The 22,891-nt window shown below is 40.4% G+C and overlaps 3 protein-coding genes across 3 annotated transcripts in view; all 3 read left to right on the forward strand.

The window, feature by feature from the left end:
* Window positions 1–667: 667 nt before the first annotated feature.
* On the forward strand, window positions 668–8,016 carry thumpd3 (THUMP domain containing 3; the record flags this gene model as incomplete). The annotated part of the gene is made up of 10 exons (XM_079680553.1): window positions 668–779; window positions 1,199–1,536; window positions 1,704–1,781; window positions 1,858–2,319; window positions 3,447–3,577; window positions 5,016–5,085; window positions 5,394–5,509; window positions 5,623–5,727; window positions 6,031–6,154; window positions 7,789–8,016. Exons 2-10 carry the CDS (start codon window positions 1,300–1,302, stop codon window positions 8,014–8,016), a joined length of 1,551 nt encoding a protein of 516 aa, XP_079536679.1. The 5' UTR covers window positions 668–779; window positions 1,199–1,299.
* Window positions 8,017–9,247: 1,231 nt separating this feature from the next.
* LOC307038983 (prostacyclin synthase-like) lies at window positions 9,248–16,794 on the forward strand. The gene is made up of 10 exons (XM_079680668.1): window positions 9,248–9,412; window positions 10,091–10,214; window positions 10,709–10,884; window positions 11,457–11,600; window positions 12,109–12,236; window positions 12,828–13,009; window positions 15,113–15,266; window positions 15,573–15,754; window positions 16,206–16,357; window positions 16,483–16,794. The coding sequence occupies exons 1-10, from the start codon at window positions 9,345–9,347 to the stop codon at window positions 16,631–16,633; spliced, it is 1,461 nt and encodes a 486-aa protein (XP_079536794.1). The 5' UTR covers window positions 9,248–9,344; the 3' UTR covers window positions 16,634–16,794.
* A 1,377-nt stretch (window positions 16,795–18,171) lies between these two features.
* The window catches only part of LOC307039325 (potassium voltage-gated channel subfamily B member 1-like), a 35,734-nt gene continuing 31,014 nt past the window's right edge, over window positions 18,172–22,891 (forward strand). The window contains exons 1-2 of the mRNA XM_079681255.1: window positions 18,172–18,348; window positions 19,053–19,718. Of these exons, the coding sequence (XP_079537381.1) occupies window positions 19,167–19,718 (552 nt within the window). The 5' untranslated portion in view covers window positions 18,172–18,348; window positions 19,053–19,166. The remainder of the gene's footprint in view (window positions 18,349–19,052; window positions 19,719–22,891) is intronic.

Here is a 22,891-nt window from a genome sequence, read left to right on the forward strand (position 1 = left end):
GTAATGATTGTATGTATTACTTGAATGTTACTTAATAGACTGTAGGCTACGTGGTTTGTCTTTTGTGTCATGTTTAGCTTTTTGTCTTTTTGTTTATGTATGTCTGTAAGTTGTTGCTATTGTCGGGACCCCCTTGAAAAACGAGATGGTGCATCTCAAGGGGTTTATCCCAATAAATACATTTCTATATAGCCTAACTTGTTTTGCTGTCTCCTTTGTATTTCCTTTGATCAGTTTGCAGGGATAAGTTGGGTTTGGGTGTTGTCTTTTCATGTAGGCTTCTATCTGTAATATTATGTTCCTTAACTGTTTGTTGTTGAATGTTTGAAGGTGGATATTTTTTCTGTGTTCTCATATAGAATGGCTAACTGTCCCGGGTTCTCCCACTTAGCTCAAAATATTATATCATGGCGCCCTCTGTCGATCACTTCGGGGAAACACGTAGAACTACCCGGAAGTAGTAGCCAGTGAACATGAGAAAAAGGAAATCAGGGGATTCTAGCTTTCAAAACAAAACAGCTTTTTTTAAACTACTTGCACATTGGCGAAGGGTGGTCAAATTAACAAAGAAAGAAAGAAAGACTATGTTTATATGCATTGATTTTGTATGACCATGTATGATTTTGAGGATTATTTTTGATATTTAGTTTCCAGAAATTGTCTAATTTGTGTCCGATTAAAATTGGGGAGATTATGCTTTTATTCTTTAGGATTTCTGCCGGAAGTTTCGTCACTGTTGTTGCTGCTGAATGAAAATGTTTTCGCCTCGTGTTTGACAGGTTGGTCTGATTCCAGTTTGGAAGTCTAACATAACTAACTGTTAAACTATTACAACTTTTAACGGCAGCTGCAACAGTTAAACCAGGGTTTTCATCATATAAGCACGTATTATAATGTGGCAGCGCTTTAATGTAAAAGCCATGTCCGTGGCTCACGTCTCAAGATTTAAAGTGGTAACAACGTATTAGCTCCTTAAAGCTAACGTTAGCCTGATACATTAACTTGTTTAGTTGATGATTGTCAAGCAATAACGTTACAGGTTTATTCAATTTGTTCACGCCAGCTAAGCTTACTTACGACTACTTGATTGACAGACAATATTTCTGTATAACACGTTACTCTCTTTCAAATGACTCTTGCCAGAGTATGAAAGAATATGCCGTGTTAACAGTGTGTGTTTGTGTCTCTCTGTCTCCAGGTTGTTACACGTGAGCCTCTGAGTTTGGCCCCAGCTGTCATTCATATCTTCCAGTTGATATCTCTGTCTAGTGGGGTGCAGCCTATACATCCTCATACAGCATGTCCTCCCAGGAAGAAGGGGATGCAGAGCCGGGCTCTTGCACATCCGCCTCTTCCTCCTCTGAAAATGATGCCCCCATTGGGGACGTCATCACTGTCACCATTGGAGCAACAGTGCCTACAGGGTTTGAGCAGACTGCTGCAGAAGAAGTCAAGGAGAAAATTGGGGTTGATGCAATAATCAGCAAAGATCGTGGTCGCATATACTTTCCAATAGCGTCTGACAAGCTTTTCCAGGTAGGAAACCTGGAGACAATGCATGTCTTTTTTTGCTGTTAGAGCCCAGTGATGATGCCATATGTTAAACCCCTTTTAACATTTCCCAGGTGTAAATAGTGTACAGATAACCTCCATCTTAAATGAACATGTCTGTCTTTCCTTCATTGATTCCTTCTCTCCTGTAGGTCCATCTTTTGAAGTCTGTAGACAACCTGTTTGTTGTGGTTGAGGAATACCATGATTACCCCTTCAAAGAATCAAAGGTAACACACACAGCGTTATTCTCTTAGCCAATGAATGGATTATCGCCATGGGTACTAAACACTGTGTTCTGTGCAGGAGGAGACATTGCTGGAGCTGCAGGAGCTTGCCTCCAATCTCCCCTGGACTAATGCCTTACAGATTTGGAAACTAAATCGCACCTTCAAAAAGAAAAAAGGCTTCAGGAAAGGTGGAAATGGAACCAAAGTAAAACCTACTAGTAGTGAGGCCACAGATGTTGCATCTGTGGCCTCACTACTAGTAGGTTGTAGTGTGGCTGATGTTGAGCAGCAAGAACTACCTCCGGCAGGGTCCGCTGCTGAAAGCCAGACGAAGGCAGAGGTCACTGCTAACACGGAGGACAGCACGCCGGACTCGGAGGAGGCAGAACCAAAGACCAAAGTCACCAAGTTCCGTGTGACGTGCAACAGGGCCGGTGTCATACACAGCTTTACCTCCAATGATGCAGCCAGAGACTTTGGTGGGGGCGTGCAAGAATTCTTCCAGTGGAAAGCAGATATGACAAAGTTTGACATAGAGGTAGGTGGTCCTGTTCAGGCTCGACTAGCTCAGTGAATAACATTACACTGGCCAAAAAACTGCCTGTTCTGATGCATTTGCAAGGCATAGCATAATATTTAGTCTAAGGAGTAACAAAAGAACAAATAAGAATTCTGCTGAGTCACATTTTCCAAGAAGATAAGCCTTCCACATTATGTGACATGTTGAAAAATGCTTCATTGTATCCAATGACGAAACGGTGTGTCTTTTCTTTGAATTCATTTTAAAGGTCACATGTCATAGCCATTTCTACTGATCATAATTCCATTGTTGAGGTATACTAAAATAGATTTATACTCTGCAATTTTCCAAACTCACATTGGTTTCTCATACAGCATCTCTGTATAGTATGTGTATTCACCGGTATTCACTCTCTGTCCTTAACGGCTTGTTGGAGCTCCTGCCCCCCCCCCCCCCCCCCCCCCTTCCTGTGAGCCCAGTGTGCTCTGATTGGTCGGGACGTTGCAAGTCTCGCTGCTCAGTGAGCTGGCTTGCTGGTGTGGTTTCTGGCTCGGCGTTACGGCGATACAGCTCAAAACTCATCGTGAGCACACACAAACACTCACAGCCGAAGTAAAAACAATAAGTGTGGCTTGATATTGCGATCCCAACTCGTCTATTACCAACCAGGGAGCTCTATGCAGGTCATTGGGACTCCCTGTTAGTTGAAAATGTACGCTAAAGGTCCCCCCACTGCGTTTGATAGTGACGGTGTGTGAGGAGCTCCACGGATTGGTCCATTTTGGTTCCCGGAAGAAACAAATGGAAAAAGAGGAATCTCCAACGAGGCATTCTGGGGCAGCATAGACAGGTATTTTTTGTGTTAGAGTTTTACTCGCAACAGGGTGTACTTTGAGGGTTTTTGACTCTGCAGACCGTTTACATGCGTAAAAACCTTCATAACACACAAGGGACGGGTAATAACCGGAAAAGCATGACATGGGACCTTTAAAGAACTTCACACGTACTAAGAAACAATTCAATCATGTGAAAATTGGTTGTGATGAATTTTCTGACGATCGTTTCAGCTCTAAAGAATATAAAGATGTATTCATGGTAATTGATCATTGCTTTCTAATCATGCTCTGTATGTTCCTGCACTGTAGGTGTTACTGAACATACACAATGTAGAGGTGGTGATCGGCATCGCACTCACAGAAGAGAGTCTTCACAGGAGGAACATCAGCCACTTCGGACCCACTACACTGCGCTCTACCTTATGCTATGGCATGCTCAGGTATTTATTCAACTCTGTTTTCACGGCTTTGTTTGAACAAGGGATTTATTCGGATATGGTTGGGCTCTTGAATTTCTTTAAAGTTTGTATGTATATTATTGAAATAAGGAATAATTCTAAGCCTCTCGTTGATTCAACAACGGATTAGTCATTAAAAACACTGTCATGATGACACTTGCAATGAGGTGTACCTTGGACAGCTACCAAAGTGACTGATGAAGGAGGAAGAGAGAAAATACTGTCATGCTGCAACCTCATACCAACTGTAACAACAGATTGAATGTGTTTTTCCTACTCACTCACTCAGATCGATACTTGAAGAAGAAAGTGCAAATAACCTAAATAAGTATTCCACAACTTGGTTAAATATAATCTTTCAGAGAGCTATGTCTTGTGCATGTACTAATGCAAAGCAAAGTTTAACACATGACAGAGATTAAAATGATCGATACATTAAACTGATAACTTTGTAATGGCATATTTCCAAAAGGCGTTGCTCAGACTGTGGAACAATTCTTCCAGTTAAAAGTAGATAACACTGATATATCCAATAACATCTCCCATGCCAAAAACAACTCATCTCTGTTGAGATAAAAATGCAAGTCACACCTCAGGGTTTAGCAATATTTTCCATGAAGATAGTTTGACACATATATCTTTTTTTTATAGCTTAGTTTGCCTAACACGCAGGGGTGGGGGTCTGTGCACCTTACAAACTGTATGCAAGTATAGTATATCTAAAGTCAGTTGAAAAAATTATTGTTATTTTATTTTCATTCATCATTTAGGACATAATAACTATAAGGGCACTTATAACGATCTGTTAATGTCAAGAAAAGTTTTTTTAAAAAACATGTAAATCTGCTTTGTATTTCCAGCAAGTGTATTTGCTCTGTAATTCTGCTGAAAGACTAACAGGGAAGTAATCAAAGGCAATTAAACCGGTACTTCGTGAAACCAAATTATTTAATTTGGGAATTCCAAACGAGTACAAAGAGAGCACCCAAATATAAATCATAGCAATGCAGTGCTAACCACAGAACAATGAATGGGACTTGGATGAAATTCAAGTGGAGTAACTGATGAATTGAATTCTAATTTCATTTGAGATGATGATTCGTGTAATGTAGAATGACTGGGGCTCTGCTTGGAACTGCTCAGTAATTAAACCATTTTTTTACCAGTCATGTTTATTGTTCCAACACAAAACTGATGGTATAAGGCCTGCGTGTGGTCATATCTGCATATCTTTTGTCACTAAGTGCTAAAATGAAATTAGGATTTAATAAAAACGAGCAGTGCATGCAGGATGGTGTCAGTCACGATAAGAACGTGGGGAAGAGAAACAGCACAATTGGTTAATGCTTTATATTGACATGTATATAATGAACCTGTATGATAATCATACTGTGTTATTTTCACACTTTTCTGTTGATAGGCTGTGTAGTCCTCAGGCGTCTGATATAATCCTGGATCCGATGTGCGGAACAGGAGCTATACCATTGGAGGTAAGTCATATCTTATGTACCTATACTACAATATAGCTTTGATGGAAAAACACGAAGATCAAGTGCAAAACATAAACACACACATTAAACCCTTTCCAATAACCTCATGATTTCTTAATATTCTACAGTACACAGCATCGTTTTACTAGCTTCTTCCTCACCTCATTGCACTGCTCCACATAATGCTGCTGCTGTCTCCTGATGACATCAAACACATTTCACAAGCAAACTACAGACTTAAAACTTAAAATGTCAAGACAGAAAGTACTGTTTAAAATGGACTTGTGTTTTATGATTTTCATCACCAGGGGGCCATTGAATTCAACAAATCTTTCTACATTGCCGGTGACAACAATGACATGGCAGTTACCCGCACAGTCAATAATATATGTCACATCCAGAAACGGAGGGCAGCTAAGGGCAGGTGAGAGTGTGCTCATCTCGACATCTCACAAGTAGTAATAAGAACAGCTATGTTCATTTGATGACCTCCATACGGTTTTGATGATGCTTTTCCAATGTAATCCTTCAAAACAGTGCACCTGGAATGCCCATTGACACAGTGCAATGGGATCTGTGCAACTTACCCATGAGGACCGGCTCTGTTGACATCATCATCACCGACATGCCCTTTGGGAAGAGGTACCATAAACACGTGTGCAGTGCATGCTTGATTAAGTAGTATGTAGAAGTGTTGTTGAATGAGTGGATTTCTAGTATCAGGGTTAGAACATTTAAATATATAAATAGTTGTAGTCTTTTCCTGGTTTTATAAGTTTCATTACCTCTCCAGTGGCTTCAATGTCCCATTCAAGTCTAATGTTGACCTCTTAATGTCACCTCTTGATTTTTGCTGGTTAAAAGATTTTTAAACAAAAAAATACTAAATATTGAAAATGTATCTTTCACACTATCTTATAAAGTATCTCCTTTGTTTTCTTGAAGAATGGGCTCTAGGAAGAAGAACTGGGACCTGTACCCCTCCTGTCTGAGAGAGATGGCCCGTGTGAGCACCCCGGGGACAGGAAAGGCTGCCTTGTTGACACAGGACAAGAAATGCTTTACCAAGGTAAGCAAAGGATCTCCAGATAAACCACAGGGCAAGTCTTGGCCTGCCTCAGTCTTCCTGATAAGGGATCATATATTTCATCCTAACCGGAAAGTTTGCCGTAACCACTGATTCACACACCTACTTGATAGGGAAACAACTGCAACTGCGTTTTCCCCTAACCTCTGAAGTTTTGTTATCTGTGGATTGTAAATGTGTTCCTTGTACAGAAGGGCACAATGCACAATTATAAAAACACTTAAGAACAATTGTTAATTTTCATATCCACACGTGTACTGTAATATCAAAGGTTCTGCTTTGTCCTTGTCAGGGAGTTAGACCTAGTATAAAAACGCATGTATAGCTCATATGTGACCTGCTCCATCGAAATCAGTCGCATTGACCCGAAGACACATTTTGAGTTGTATACACTGTTGGAAAGAGGAGACTCCTAGCTTTCTAATGATATCAGGATTGTTTTTGTACTCCAAATATTAAGCAAAATATGTCACATTATATAATGACTGTCACAGTCATCATTTTGAGAAAAAGGCCTTCAAAGTTTCCTCTTCTCTGGAATCCATCGATCTGATTGATTATTAGCGGAGCAAATGATCAAAGTAGTACGGAGAAAAAATATTTTCGTTTGGATTACTGGTCTGGGGGAAGCTCGCGAGTGTGTGTTTGTGTAATTGAGCGTTTTTGTGTATTGTGTTTGTTTATTGTGTTTGTGACTTTAAATTACTCCGTTCTCCGCTTGTAATTATGCCGTTACAAGCTACAAAGTTGTATTTATCATCTGAATTTTAAACAAGTTTAATATTCTGAAAGCCAGGACTTTGTTTATTTGAAATCAAATGAAAACAAACTGTAACGGAACCTGCCGTGTTATCTATGATTACTATACGCCTTACATTCATAATTTCAGCCGGAGGGGGGGGAGCGGCGCTGCGGAACAGCAGAGTGCGAGTGAGAGCTGTCATCTTCCCTTTACAAGCTTAAAAAATGTATTTATCGTGTTATTTTGGAAATAAAAGTTTCATATTCTGAAAGCCAAGAATTTGTTTGTTTGAAATCAAACAAAACACCCGAACCCCGAAAAACTATTTTTTAACGCAAATCCACGTTTATTTTGAAATGCGCCGTTGCGACTTCCGACTGATTTCGATAGAGCGGGTCACATATTAGCAAGGCATATTATCTATAAATTCAATGTGTTTTTTTTTTATATCTACTTATAAACTACTTGGACAGTGCAGTTCTTAACAAATAGCTTGGTTCCAGTCAATGACATTGCTGTTGACCTTTGTGGTAGGCTATACGGGCTTTCCCAGATGAATCAATGAAGTCAAATTGGGTTCTAATGACATGAAAACAGTGTTTAGTAATTATTTATTAGTTGTCCTGTCATACAATCAATTACTTATAATTATTTGTGTATTACAGTAGGTTTTATAAGACATGATTAATCCAACTTTAAACAATCTAAAATGGTCCTCTACTTAGAGGGTATGCATGCAGAATCCAATAAGCCCCCCATGAGTCATGGAAAAAGACTTTAAACAGCTGTATTCGTCTAAGTTGGATATCGTGTTTCACACAAAACAACTGTCTCATTTGTTAGTTTGCCCTAACAAGATGAATGTTGTCTCCAGGCTATCTCGAGGATGGGAGGACTGTGGAGGAGGCTGCACACTGTTTGGGTCAATGTCGGGGGTTTACATGCTGCCGTCTACCTCCTCAAGCGGACCCCGGGCGTGTTTGGCCAAACTCCGGAGGATGTCTATGAATCACGAGGAACGGTTAAAGCAGAGGGGGAAGAGAAGGGGGATGAGAAGGGGGAAGAGAAGGGGGATGGGAAGGGGGATAAGGAGCTCTCCTAATTCACATCCTGCCTTGAAGTTCTGAGTTTAAATTTGAGGCCATGTAGGTTCAGCATTATTTATAATTCCTTTATCGATTTTACATTTTTTCTTAATACAGGTTCTCTTGTTAGTCTTGCCAAAAAGTTTTAGCATATAATTTTTGTATTTCTCCTTTGGTTTGATGCGATAATAAGATCACTGGAGAAAGAAAAGCTATTTTCATGTTCAGCAGCAGTTTAGTAGTCGCCAAACCTTTTGTTTGAGTGAAGCAGTTTATTTGTCATATTGCAGTTCAGAAAGCTGCTAAAAGTTGTTTCACTGCACGCCTCAGACCCGCTGTGTCAACTTTACAGGGACTGCACATTTTCATATTGGTCTGGTTAATAAAGATTCAAACAAAAAGTTGATACTTCAAGTCAATGTAAATATTCATCACATACTACAAGTGGTAAATCTGTGGTACATATACAATTGTTTGTTTAGTAGAATGCAACCGTGTACTTGTATCATATGTATTATTATTATTATTATTATGTATGTAAATCTTTAATATCTACCTGAAATTCAGCACGTCTCTACAATCAGGGTGACTTTCCTCTGTTTCTCCATATTTGATATGCCAACCTGAGCACACACTATGTGATGAAACATGAGCTCATATTAAGTACCAAAGGATAAAGCCCAGCTTGTATGACTCAGGTTTTTTTTACAGTAATAACTTACGGTGTGCGTGAATACTGGCATGCAGGATCACACTTCCTTAAGCTCTTAAATAAACGATTGCCAAACAAAAGGGATTTTCCCAAACAAGGGAACATAATTTAGGCAGATCTTGCCAAAATCCAGTAAAAAAAAAGGAAGGAAATACAAATTTGATTTAGATTAAATTGCGGTTTGAACTACCGGCAACATGGATAATACATATTAACTTTTTACCTGTAGTTTGTGCGCGAACATGCATAAAGTCTGGCAGAGTGCAGGTAATTCCCCATCCTATGCGGTTGATGCTGTACCTTACTACAGAATAATGCTAACAACTTTTTTTTCCGGGTCCCTAGTACCCATTCTAGCTAAATCCCTATAAATACAAACGAGTGTCTCAACTGCATGTAAACTAGCCTTAAGGATAATTAAATGATTATCGTTGTATTCCCTCGTATTAAATAAAGAAGTGTAATCATGATAACGTAAGCGAGCACATGCAACAGCGTGGGAAATGTAAAGATGCAGTGACAAAGATGATGACAGAGAGGACTGTGACGTCGTAGCTCTGGCTCATAATAAAGCCATGTGAGAGCAGACGGGACTCCATTGACTCAGAGCAGCGAGGAAGGTAAACACACGAGATGTTCTGGACTATTTTTCTGATTTTCCAAGCTGTCCTGCTTTATTTCCTTCTCACACACAGATCGAGGTGAGTTATTGTTTTATTGACTTGTATTGTGCTTACTTCGTGCTCTAAACACGCTAATGAAAAATGCACCTGTTGACATTGAATCTTGCACGCCCTTGTCAAAAATATTCTCATATGTGTTTTTGTTAACTGGTGCAAATGTAAGACTAGTCAGTGTGGTGACATATTTGTCAAACGATTTTATCTACCACCCGAGTATGCTATTTTTCTCGTGATGTACGCACACGCCAACATTTTTATTTTGTATTGGTTTGGCTTCTCCATTCAAAGGAATGCAGTTAAACTACTGCACTGTTAAATATAAGTGTCCCTATTGTGCAGCTTTCCCCTTCATCGAGGTTTCAATTTCCATTGAGGCAATGACAAATGACTAAAGAATAATTTGTCAAGTCAATTTTACCTATCCCTTTTATTGTTATATTAAGTGATCATGTCATAATAGGTGTGACGTAAAATAAGTGACACAAACTAATGTTGAGGCAGACAACAAAGTAGATGCATGTGTAAAATAACACATCTCTATGTTGGTTATTGTCCAGAGCTGCATATCACGTTGTGTCTCTCCACCTTTTTAAACTATCAGTAAGATAAAGAAAGACAATCATCTTCAAAATAGCAAGTTGTTGAAAATACAATAAATCAATGTAACTTTATATTTGTATTTCATTTTCCCTTTAGATCCAAGAGCGATCCTCCTCTAGACAAAGGAATTATCCCCTGGTTAGGCCATGCACTTGAGTTTGGAAAGGATGCTTCCAAGTTCTTGGACCGAATGAAGCAGAAACATGGCGATATTTTCACAGTGAGTAGAAAAGACCAACAGAGATGATGATCTGATTCACCGATGCCCCCTCTGTAAATATGATATGAATACATATGATCCCCTAAAGATCTTAATACTTATAAAAACAATTCAGCTTAAAAATGCTGCCTCTCCAAATAGACATTTAAGAATATGTTTATGTTCATGTAACAGCATGTTACGGATAACACCAAACGTTTACATCAGGATACCATGATGTCATGATTTTAAGTTATCCTGAAACAAAATACAGAGTTTTATATTTGAGTTGTACAAGCAAATACTTTTTCATTTATTTGAAAGATAAATGGAATACTGCCCTTCATGAGAAAAGGAATTGGTTTGCTTCAAAACTTTAAGAAATAACATACATTACAACACTAATCACAACAAAAAGTGCTCGGAGAATTTTTAATGTTACAGAAATGCATGAAAAAAGAATTCTAGCATTTTTTTTTTCTTGCTTTTTAATTTTCTCCACTGATGATGTGCAGGTGCGTGCTGCTGGACGTTATGTGACGGTGCTGCTGGATCCTCACTCGTACGACGCGGTCATAAATGACTCGGACTCCCTGGACTTCAGTCGCTATGCACAGGTGCTCATGGAGAGGATCTTCAACCTGCGGCTCCCTCATCATCAGCCGTCTAATGTTTCAGCCTTGATGAAAAAGTAAGTCCTCATTAGTATGAACTCCAAACTGAAAGCTTGTACTGTCTATTTTCATTTTCATTTCTTATATAAATAGAGAAGCAACATTTGTTTGTGGAAAAACTACCACTCGAATCTCATGAATAGCATCACTGTGGATATTTCTGAAAACTCCCTTACTATTTTGGGAAATCCATTTTTAGATCTTCTTGTTTCATTATTGCTCAGGCATCTATTGTATTGAGATACTGGCAGACATCAAAATAAAAACAAAGCAATCTTTATAATGTTAAGGTTTAAAAGATTGACCAATGGGCACACTGCTTTCTGGAAGCTCAGTCTGAGTGATAAGTTGTGTGTCCTGCCGACCCCTCCTTTCTTCGTTCATCATGTTAACAATTACCCAAATGTGCTAAAAATAAAACTCGGAGCATTTTCATTACCTCAGGGAAAATATCAAACCTAAGTCAACAATTAGCTAGGAAGTCAGGTCACCACATCAATTAGTGTGACAAGATTCACAGGATTTCCCCTCAATGGAATGCCATTCAACATTTATTTACTTTGTCATCTCAACCTTTTTGTGTCCACAGGCACTTCATGGGAGTGAATTTGGCCGCACTGAACAGCACCATGAGCAGACACCTGCAGGCCTCGCTGAAAACTGAGATGCCTCAGAACCAGAAAGACTGGAAAGAGCAGGGACTATTCAACCTCTCCTACAGCCTACTTTTCAAGTAATTGTGCCCCTGTCTCGCCCACACACACTCTTGACTATGTTAAAAGAAGCATGTACGCCAAAATGTTCCACTAAACAGTTTACACAGCCGTCAGTCCTGCGGTTCTCTGCTTGTAAACACAGCAAGAAAAATGTAGGATGATTACCATGACACAAATGTTTGAGGTCACCTTTCCGGTTGAGTATTTTAGGAGACAGGATGTGAACATAAACGTAGCTGCCCTTCATGTTAAGAAGTATCCTTAGTAAACAAAGGAGAGAGTATCAGCAATGTAAAACACTATCAGGTAGTAATGTTACCCTTTGACACAGTGACATACACTCTGGGGAGAAGCTTCACCTTGTGTTGGCCAATGGAAAACTACCAGTTGAAAGGGAATCTCTTGTGTCAAATGAAATACCTGCGTGGGCTGGTTATCTTTCTGTCAATTGCAAAACAATGTCTGCATTCATTCCCCATAGAGAACCACACGTTCTCACACTTTTGATGTGTCCTTTCTCTGCAGGGCGGGGTACCTGTCGCTGTTCGGAGGGGAACAGAACAACAACGGCACAGATCCCTCCAGCGTCTATGAGGAGTACAAGAAGTTTGATGGCCTCTTGACTAAAATGGCGAGAGGCACACTGAAGCCAGGTAGTGATGCTGAACTTACTGTGCCTACAGATAACCTTCGGGGTATCAGAAGCTTTAGTCAGGAAGGCTGCAGTGACAGAAGTCTGTTAGTTATGATGCACATCAAACTCCATGACTCAGGAGAAGACGTAACTTGTGTTTACGCTGTTCACATTTATCACTGACATGGATTGACACCATCGATAGATATAAGCTCATTTCTATTTTGCAGTTGTCATGGCAAGTTTCCCTCACTCAGTTGCTTACGTAATGTCTAGTAGCTTTGTTTTCATTTTTGAAGACTTTTACGATTCCCAATGTATCATCACAGACCTGATACAACTTGTACCAGCTGCTACACCTTGTTCCCCCGAGCTCTTTAAAGAAAGGTCTTTCCTTGCGTGCTGTATCAATGTTTAGATTTGCTTTTGTTCTGTATTACACATGAAAGTTGGCCAATTACAATATCATTGCTCTCCAGTCGAACCTGTCCAACCTCGGTATCCGTACGATCTGTTTATATATCAGGCCTTTCATTCAGATTAGGCTCCACTGCTTATGTTTAGCCTGACTCACTCCCTCACTGACGCTGTGATGTTTATCTGTTTTCAGAGGAGAAGAGGGCAGCCCAGAGTGTGCGGCAGAGACTGTGTGGGCTCCTGGCTCCAGCAGGTCTGACTCAGGACTCGGGGGCCAGCCCCTGGCTCCACGCCTACAGGAGGCTCCTGCAGGAGGATGGGGCCGACGAGGAGACGCAGAGGAAAGCTGTGCTGATGCAGCTGTGGGCCACACAGGTGAGCAAGACGTTGAAAGACCTATTCAGAATGTGCAAAGCGAGAGTTTCAGTTGGTGATCACCTCTCGAGATTAGAGAGGCTTTCTGTCGGTTGAACTTGATGACACTCAGTCTCTGTGGTGGGAAAGTATCCAAGAACGTTTATTAAGAAGTACTGCACTTAAGTACAGGTTTGAGATACTTTACATGAGTTTTTCCATTATTCTGATACTTAATCGTTCTATTCCACGACATTTCAGAGGGAAATAATATACTTTTTACTTAGCTACTTTTAGATTAACTGCCTTTGCATAGTTACTGCAGCTGGAAATGAGATCTTAAATACAATATGATAAGCTTTTGAAATACAACACATTTTAAAAGATTAAACCAATGGTTCCTGACTTTTTTAGCATGGCCTCTAACAAAAACTTCAGAGGTAAAATCATCCAATACTTCACAAATAACACAAAGTTAAGTATATTAGAAATGTGTATAATTAACATAATAATTACTTCATTTTTTTTTCAACACCTTGACTTATTTCATGCCTCCTCACATTCATTATTTATGTTGGATAATACTACCTAAACAGAACCAGCTACTCCATCAACAGTTAAAAATGATGTATTTGCCTCAGGATTCATAATCCTTTATTTAATTAGGGTTTTTAATACTTGAGTACTTTCATTTTCTGATTCTGGTATGAACTATTTCCTCGACCACTGTGCAGTACTCTTATCTAACACATGAGTGTGCTGTTCACTTCTGCTTTCACAGCAGTCTGCCTTTGCATTGGAAAGCCATGCAAGTGTTTAACAAATATAAGAGATGACTGGGATGGAGCACATTGTTTTTACACCAAATTAACTGACATGGTAACTTGATTGAATCTCTCATTAATTACAGAACAAAGTAAAACATATTTCTCATTCAAAAAATGTAAATGTCAGAAATCTCTTCACTTGGTTTGTAGGATGTTTAAAGGTCAGCTAGTATGCACATACTTCCATCTCTTCCGATGTTAAAGGGACATTTTATTTCTACTATAACAAAACAAGCAGGCAATTGGTTGCATTGGTTTTAGTCTTGAATGGATTTGAACTGACCTTGACTTCTCACTCACGTAAAACTGGACTTGCTATTGACTCACAGTGTTGCCCACAGCCTGCTGGAGAACTTTATCAAAGATATAAATAAGATGGCAACTTCAACATTTGCGTTCCCCTTCAGATTGCTTACTCATCCTCTTTATGTACTATTTGATTACAAGCTTTGAATCATGTCGTTAGGTTGTGTCTGAGTCACATTCTTAGTTTCCCACAAAACCTTTGAGAGAAGTTAACAAATATATCGCATGAAATACAGAGACCTTGTTGGACGGTTATTATGGTTATGACACACAATATTGTCATATCAGTCATATATGTTGATATTAACACTGAAATATTGCTGTCAATAAGGAAGCTTCCACACCCACAGGTCTGTGATACATCTGCCAAAAGTTTGGATAATGACAAATCTTTTAATGGATACCGAAGTTCTATGATCAGTTGTGTTTATGTATTTTACTACGCATTAAAACACCTAATCGTGTATTTGCAATGACTTAAGAGGCCATTTTGTGGTCATTTATACACAGTATTACATTAACATAATGTGAACTATTTGATGTGTCTTCTCTTGGCAGTCAGCGCCACAGTAAGCTGTAAAACTAAATAGCTTCATAGCTTGTCCTGCCCTTGGATGCAGGCAGATGGCGGGGGATCTCCGGTTTCTAAGCGCTTTCCTTATTTAGTAAACCATTACCAGGCTGAGCTTTGTCAGAAGTGAAACTATCCAGAGCACGGATCCTCTCATACCTCACAGATGAAAGGAAGCTGTTGCCTTTTTATCCAGTCAGCCGCCCCCAATAGTCATTATGCTTTGAAGTTTTTGTTGAACCAGACTTTTATTGAAATGTGTGCTTCATTACAACTCTAACAAACAATAGACATGAGCACTAGGGATGTGATGTTCTTATTTGCTATTAGCAAACAACCACCTGCGCTGTCACTATGCAACGCCAGAGTGAAACTAAAAACCCTATCATTGTCATCATGTGAGTCTTTGTTTGTTTTCAGGGCAATGTTGGTCCGGCTGCATTTTGGCTGTTGGGCTACTTATTGACAAACCCTGAAGCTCTGACAGCGGTGAAGAACGAGTTCAGCGCTATCTCAACGATGGAGACCTCAGAGACCTCATTACTGGACACACCTGTGAACACCCCTGTGTTTGGTGAGGGCTTAGTGTAAACAGAAAGAAAGACATTTGTTGGGAGTAGCTTGCTCCTTTTCGTCAGGTAGTCTGGAATCACATTTGAAAGATGAATGGATTTATACCGATGTATAGGGCAACACAAATAAGATAATATTACAGCTAAGAAAAGTAGATTATGGTGAACAGAAAAAAGTCAAATAATAAAGCCTAATAAATAATAATAATAAATAAAGATAAATAAAGCCTAATTCATAAGTAGAGAAATATTACAAATAAAACCTCTGCTCTTTTGTTATTAACAACATTTCTTTCTGCCTCTTGCAGATAGCGCCTTAGAGGAAACCCTTAGACTCACTGCTGCCCCCTTCATCACCAGAGAGGTAGTGCAGGAAAAAACCCTCAACATGGCTGATGGCCAACAGTACCTGCTAAGGAAAGGAGACCGGGTGTGTTTGTTCCCCTTCAACAGCCCTCAGAAGGACCCAGAGATTCACCACGAGCCACAGGTTGGTTGTCCTATCTTGTTAAAGTAACATATTGCCTGTGTCCAACCTCCTCGCTCTATCCAAAGCTTATTGTGCTGCCAACAGGAACAGCAGTAATTGTCTTGACTAGTTGGAGGCAGAGCTAAGTGTAATTATTGTAGTGGTTTATGTAAGGTGGAATCAATGCCTACATAATGCTGACCCTGCCCCGGGGGGGGGGGGGGGGGGTGAAACCAGAACTGTGGACCTTTTGAGGGATTAGCTAAGCACGGGAACAGAAACACAGCTAATAGGCGTGGGAAGGACATTGCAGGCTGCACTAACACTAATCATTGACACACTGTCCAGTAGAAATGAAACAAACCAGAAACTAGTACCTAGCTAAAACTACAGTATCTAGCTAACTCTGATCTATCTGAATACAATCTGCTCTTTCTAACCGGTTGCATCTCTAAATGTGTTTCCTTTCCAGAAATATAAGTACGATCGCTTCCTGAATAAAGATGGCTCCGTGAAGAGAGATTTTTATAAAGGCGGGAGAAGGCTAAAATATTACACCATGCCATGGGGCGCAGGGGCCAATGGCTGCGTGGGAAAGAAGTTTGCCATCAACACCATCAGACAGTGAGTGTCCTATAAGTCACCATGTTATTTTACGATCCATTAAGACCTCAAAATGTTTCTCATTGGATGAGTTTGTTACCATCAATGTCATATTGAAAGTCCTAATTTCATGTTTTACTCTTCAGGTTTGTTTACATGGTGTTGACGAACTACGATTTGGAGCTCTCTGATCCAAATTCTCAGATACCGGAGGTAAATGCCAGTCGTTATGGATTTGGGATGCTTCAACCAGAAAGAGACTTGCTTGTCCGATACAGACCTAGAAATACACACTAGGAATATAAAAGCAATCAAAACACGGATCTTTAAAGCACATTTCAACAAATTCACATTGTTTATATGTCAATATGCCCCTTTGTACTTTTGTATCTTTTATTTATATAATATAGTATATCATTATTTTGTTATTTATCAATAAATGTAAATAATGCATTGTGTACCATATTGTGTTGTCAAATTTCTATGAGTTTTTGGGTAAAATTATTGCTGAGTCCATCACAATCATACATGTTTGTGCTTTATCCCACATTACTATTTTCTGGTAAGACTATTAATAAGACGTTGAAATGTGTCTTCATAAGGTATGTTTTTAAGGAGCTGTGGGAAGTGTTGCTTGGGAGCAGTATGTTAAATAAAGACTACAAGCGTAGTGTGGGACGGCCTGTACTGTAAACAGAGCCGGCCACACATCTGTCACACTTACACATGCTCTCTGTTTGCAAAGTGAGGCTTAGTGGAAACTTTAGATTGATATGTTGTTTGGAAAGCAACTGATTACTTAGCAGGAGCAGATCCACCGTGGACACAGATAGTAAGGTACTGTTGCAGAGGAACAACAAACAACATGCACTTACTCTGCTCAGAGATACAAGTACATCACGTTGACCCTGGAAAACACAAACTTTACAAAGTTAGGGCTCGGACATTAACAAAATCAATCCCGTTAGGAAACACCACTTTCTTGGGCCTAAGTGTTGAATCATTCTGTAGGAACTAATGGCTACATTTTCCTCTGAGCCTGACTGTATGCCAGTCTGCGGAGACCGATTCTGCTGTTATTGAATTTCTCACCACTCACTTTCCAGTTTAGAAAGCATTAGCAGGTGACTGTCCAGGGAGGATAACTAAGATGTTCCTGGGAGGCCTGACAGTATGTCTGCCTCTAGGCTGAAAGTTTGATAATCCCTTATTCCCATAGGGATATAACGTGTGCTTAATGTCCTTACTTGGAAGTCACGTACACTGACTGTGTTAATACTGTAATTGGTTGTCTGTTATTGTCTAATCTTAATTTGATCGTGTCTTCTTATAATGTTTATTTTTATTATGTATATTATTTCAAACTATTTTAAATGTTGCTTTCCCCCTACTATGGGAATAACAAAAACATGCTAAGTCCTGGTGAATTACATCCCTCCTTATTTAATATAAGGATATGTTGTTTGTGCACTTCCCCTGTTAAAATAAAGAATCATAGCATAACTTAGAAACGTACAACTTTTTACATTTAACATTCCTTAGAAGGGTTTGTTTCAGTTGTGTCCAGGGTTCCTGTAACACTGTTAGCACTGCTGCACAGAAACAGCATACACAGTATAGCTCTCTGAGCAGAGGCTCGCTGGCTCTGTGAGGGTTAAACTCTCAGGCTGCAGCCGCTGGAGGAGCCGGAGTGAATCAGCCCCCTGCAGGATGCCGACCACAGTCACAGCCGCCGGCAGCACTCAGTCACAGCGGAGCGGCCAGAGTGCCCCCCGCTGCTCTCTGGACAGAACTTGTTGATTCGCCACAGTAGGGGGTGATCAGGGAGGATACGGAGACATTTTTGTAAAACAATTATATTTTTCAACATGTCGCCACGTAGCTCATGATGCCTCCACCAGCTCCCAGCAGAGCACCGGAGACCTGCGCGGACAATACAAGTTTTTACGGGTTTACTCTTGAAATGTTGCTGATATCCGTCCATGTGGTGATTCGGGATGAAAATGAGACACGTATGTATCTTATTCTTTTGTTGTGTTCATGTCAGATTTCATATACTATCGCGATTTATAGCTCACTTGGTTTCACTTTGTGCTCTCTCTCTATTTGGCGTAGCTGACCATCATTACAATATGCACTAATTTACCTGCCAGATCTCGTAGGTATAAATCACATTTCCCCAAAATACAGTGGTGTTGCATAACTCAGATATGAACGGAATAGTTATTATGGCATGTTTGCCTCAACCAATTTACGTTATAAATTGTTATAATTGTTTGTCCTTTAACATTCAACCTGGGTAAACTGCACCACTTGCAAGGATAGACATCAGACTGGATGCGTTACGGGTTTTAAATCAAAGCCCGTAACTGATCATTGTCTTAGTCTTAATATCCCTCCTGAGAACAGTTCACGTGCTGTTCGCTCTCCCACCGGAGCTGAGGCGTTTCAGCACCGCGAGCAGCGACGGACCGGCAGCGGGCTACTGAGTGACGGACCGGCCTTTCAGCACCGGACAGCGCTCACGAGTGAAGTCCAGTTTATCATTGGCCCGGCTCTCCACCCTTGTCAGCAAGAACATCGGCTGTATCTCTTAAAGCAGATTCAAATATCTATTAGGTTGTCTGATGAGTGGATAAACCACCTGGCATTGCTACTGTAGGACACTGCCTGCTTTACTGTGCCTAAAATATTTCTTTATTTTATTTTATTACAGTCACAAGGAGAATTGAGGAGGGACCCTGATGCGGTCATCTACAGGACCATGTCTTCTTAAACTGCCGGACTCTATCCGACAGTCTTTTCAAGTGACCGAGGAACTTGAGTGAAGATGAACAAAGAGGGGTCTCACTCGCAGTCCTCGCTGCCGGATGCCATGGACATCATCCGCAGCAAGACCCTTGCCCGCCGGGTGAGACTCAACGTCGGGGGTCTCCTCCATGAAGTCCTGTGGAGGACACTGGACAGGCTGCCCCGCACGAGACTGGGCAAACTGAGAGACTGCAACACCCACGACGGCATGATGGAGATATGTGACGACTACAGCACGGAAAACAACGAGTACTTTTTCGACAGACACCCCGGTGCCTTCACCTCCATTCTGAACTTCTACCGCACCGGGAAGTTGCACATGATGGAGGAGATGTGCGCCCTGTCCTTCAGCCAAGAGCTGGACTTCTGGGGCATCGACGAGATCTACCTGGAGTCCTGCTGCCAGGCCAGGTACCACCAGAAAAAGGAGCAGATGAACGAAGAGCTGAAAAGAGAAGCGGAGAGCATGAGAGAAAGGGTCGGAGAGGAGTTTACGACCACATGCTGTTCCGAAACCAGGCAGAAGCTGTGGGACCTCATGGAGAAGCCCAGCTCATCATTCGCTGCTAAGGTAATGTGCAGCACAGCCACACAAGCAGGGCAGATACAGCGAAAGTAGTGGGTAACCTGAGAGAGGGCAACATTGGCATTCAACCAACAGGCCTATGTTACTTAACAGTTTAAACCAGGGTTTTCAGAACTGAAGGGAAGGTTGTTATGCTGAGTTTGGTGCTATATATAAAACAATAAAAGTTGTTTTAAGAAATGAGTTTAATATCTGGAGGCTCTTTGAAATAGCTTGATCTGATGTGCTGACCCAGTGCTTTTAATCCATCACTTTTGAGTACAGGAGGGAGAGCATAAGAAGGATGTTGTTGTGCTCAGAGGGAAAGGTCAATGTAACATCCATAATATTAATTAGGTGTGAGAACAAAAGACTAGGCTGCTGTTTTTTCTGGCGAGTCAATTTCAACCCTTTTTTGTTGGTGATAAGATGACAGTCTTTTTTTGTCCCCCTTCATTGGTTTTAGTCAGATAATTGTTCATGAGCAGGGACCGTCTCTTGGGGTTATTATCGAATGCTTGTTTGTTTTGTCATTGGCAACACCAGAGGATGTGAAGAATGACACTTATTGTTAGTGTGTAATCCACATACCGAGTGCAGGCAACTATACCACACAGAATATATATTTTTAGACCATCACATGACAACCCTACTCTCTCCTCCCTTTAGCAGTCACCCCCTATTGTCTTCATTAGCCACCCCTGCCTTATTTCCAGTCCAGCCTTCAATCATCCGGCTCATTAATAGACTCACTCCAGGGACAAGTGCGCTTCACCTCGCTGGATCAATGGATAATGTCATGCTAACAGCATTTTAAAGTGGACTGACTAAAATAAGTGATTAGGTCCAAATTCAATAAGAAATGTCAAATAATTGCATTTGGCCATTTCAACAACTATTTGGGGAATATTCACATTAAGAGATGTTGACCTTTGCAGTCACTCTATATTTACCAGAGAGAAGGAAAAAGGAAAGTTAAAAAAATGATGTGCTATGCTTCCAGTTAGCATGTCAATTTGTAAGCAGAGAAATGTGCAAATCATTACTTCAAACACCTCCTTGAACAGGGGCTCCTGCATAATTTACTCAGCCGATCCATTGGAAGGAACCTGCTCAATCTTTGACCTTGAAATTCCAAAGCTCTTTATTAATTTTCTACAGCAATAGCAGGTCTCTTGGTATTCATGCCAAGGAACTCTCTCTGTGTAATAATCGCTGACATGAAGGTTTTCTCTGCGTTGACTTGGTTCCCTTTTCCTCCAGCGAGAAACCTACTTCAGTTTGATACAATGGCTTTGCAATGTTCAGCCTGCCACAGACAGCCACTGCCCTTTGACGATTATAACTAAGTCATTTTAACTTTAGAGAGAAAAACTAAAGTCCCAACTATAGGAACGCCAAAGGGGTTTTGATATTTATGGTCATTGTTTTTTATATAACAAGTCAGTCATGTGTCAATTTTGATCAACGTTTTTTAAATTCGTTATAACCAGTGAAATAAAACAAACTCCAAATGAAAGTGACAGTTGGATTATTTAAAGGTGTATTCTGGGTCCTTTCCAGTGTTTATTAATGAAATAATGTGTCCTAATGCAGACTCATTTTGATGCAGATGACCCAATCTTGTGTACATCTAAAGGGTGTAGACTAAATGTATTTAATGTGCTTTCATGCAAATGCACTAATATACTTGAAATGATGATATGACATTATATGATTAGATATTATATCATCTCTTATCTTGTTGGCTGCTTTTTTCTTTTTAATCACTAGTTTAATAATACTAAGGATTGTTCCTAAATGCTTAAACTATAAACTGTGTTTGAATACCTTCTTTTATTTGGCTGTTCTCAGGCGTCGTTAAAAGGTTAGAGACTACATGAGCAAACATAAGTTTAGAATTTGAATATTAACTCGGCTCTGATGCTGTTCACCGAGCTTACAGGAAATGATGACCATATAATAATAACTTTTCTCATGTAACAATATTTATTTTGCAAATGTATACGGCTTACAACATGGTCCAAGGCACATCAATAATGCCTAATTGACTCTATTTTGCTTGTATGCAATATCATTTTTTAAATAAATCACATCAAGCCAAATGTCCACCTTTCAAAGTGCCTCTAGGTTCCTTAAATACATTGTTGTACAGTTCAGCTCATGCCTCTCCTTCCCTGAGGCTGCATCATTCAGCTCCAAATTCTTTACACAGTTCAACAGAGATATAGAATAACAATTTATGTTCTCCTCTCTTGGTCATAGAAGCGTGCAGACTCTCGCCCTCAGCAGAACACACAAGAGCTGCACGGTGTGTACAATTAAGGGTCCAAGACACTTTGGAGCGTTAGAAAGGATATGGATGTGTCTGTTGTTTGATAAATAGGGCCATTTCCTTGTGGTTTAGTTTTCCCACATGCCACAGAAAAACAAGTCAAATTGAGGTTCATTGGCCTTTAAATGCAGTCTTGTTCCTGATGCCTAATTGAAGAGTTGCATCGGTGAAATTGCTTGTTCCCAAACACATATTGCGCTTCATTTATTTTTCAGAGCTGAGAAGACATTTTAATTGCACATTAATAAGACTTGACTTGATGCCGGAGAGAGAAGGTGTGATCCTGAATGTCTCTAGCTCCAATCGTCACCTTAACTTCAACCTGCACAAAAAGCAAACACAAGCACCTGCACTTGCTCTCTGGAAGAAGCTATTCCTCATGTCACGGCAGCGGTGAAGGACAATATGTGTGCGGCGCTTGATGGTCTGTCGTTCTGCCTGGGAGTGTTGAGGTGTCACTGAATAGTTTTATACCCACATGAGTCTGCATTTCTACCATCGGTCTGCCCACCAAATTATTCAGCAGCATAATATGGACTCCTGGAAACTGAGGGGGGGGGATGCAGGTAATAATTCATCCATAAAAGATAAGCTTGTGTTGATACAGAACAGTGTGTGCTGAATGCAGCTCTCGTCATTTTCACTGTGCGGCCCAGTGGGAGGAAAGGGTAAGTGGGCTGTGAGTGAAACCAGTATATGTAATACAACATGTCTAAGCATGCCTCTGTTGCTCAATGTCCCTGAGGTGCAGCTCACCATAGAGAGCATAGTCAGCGTATAAATCACACTTCCAGATGTTTAGCATTAGCACGGTCATTGCTGGAAACTCTAAAACGGGCTTTCT

This window comes from Notothenia rossii, assembly GCF_949606895.1.
Source record: "Notothenia rossii genome assembly, chromosome: 5".
Classification (NCBI taxonomy): Eukaryota; Metazoa; Chordata; class Actinopteri; order Perciformes; family Nototheniidae; genus Notothenia; species Notothenia rossii.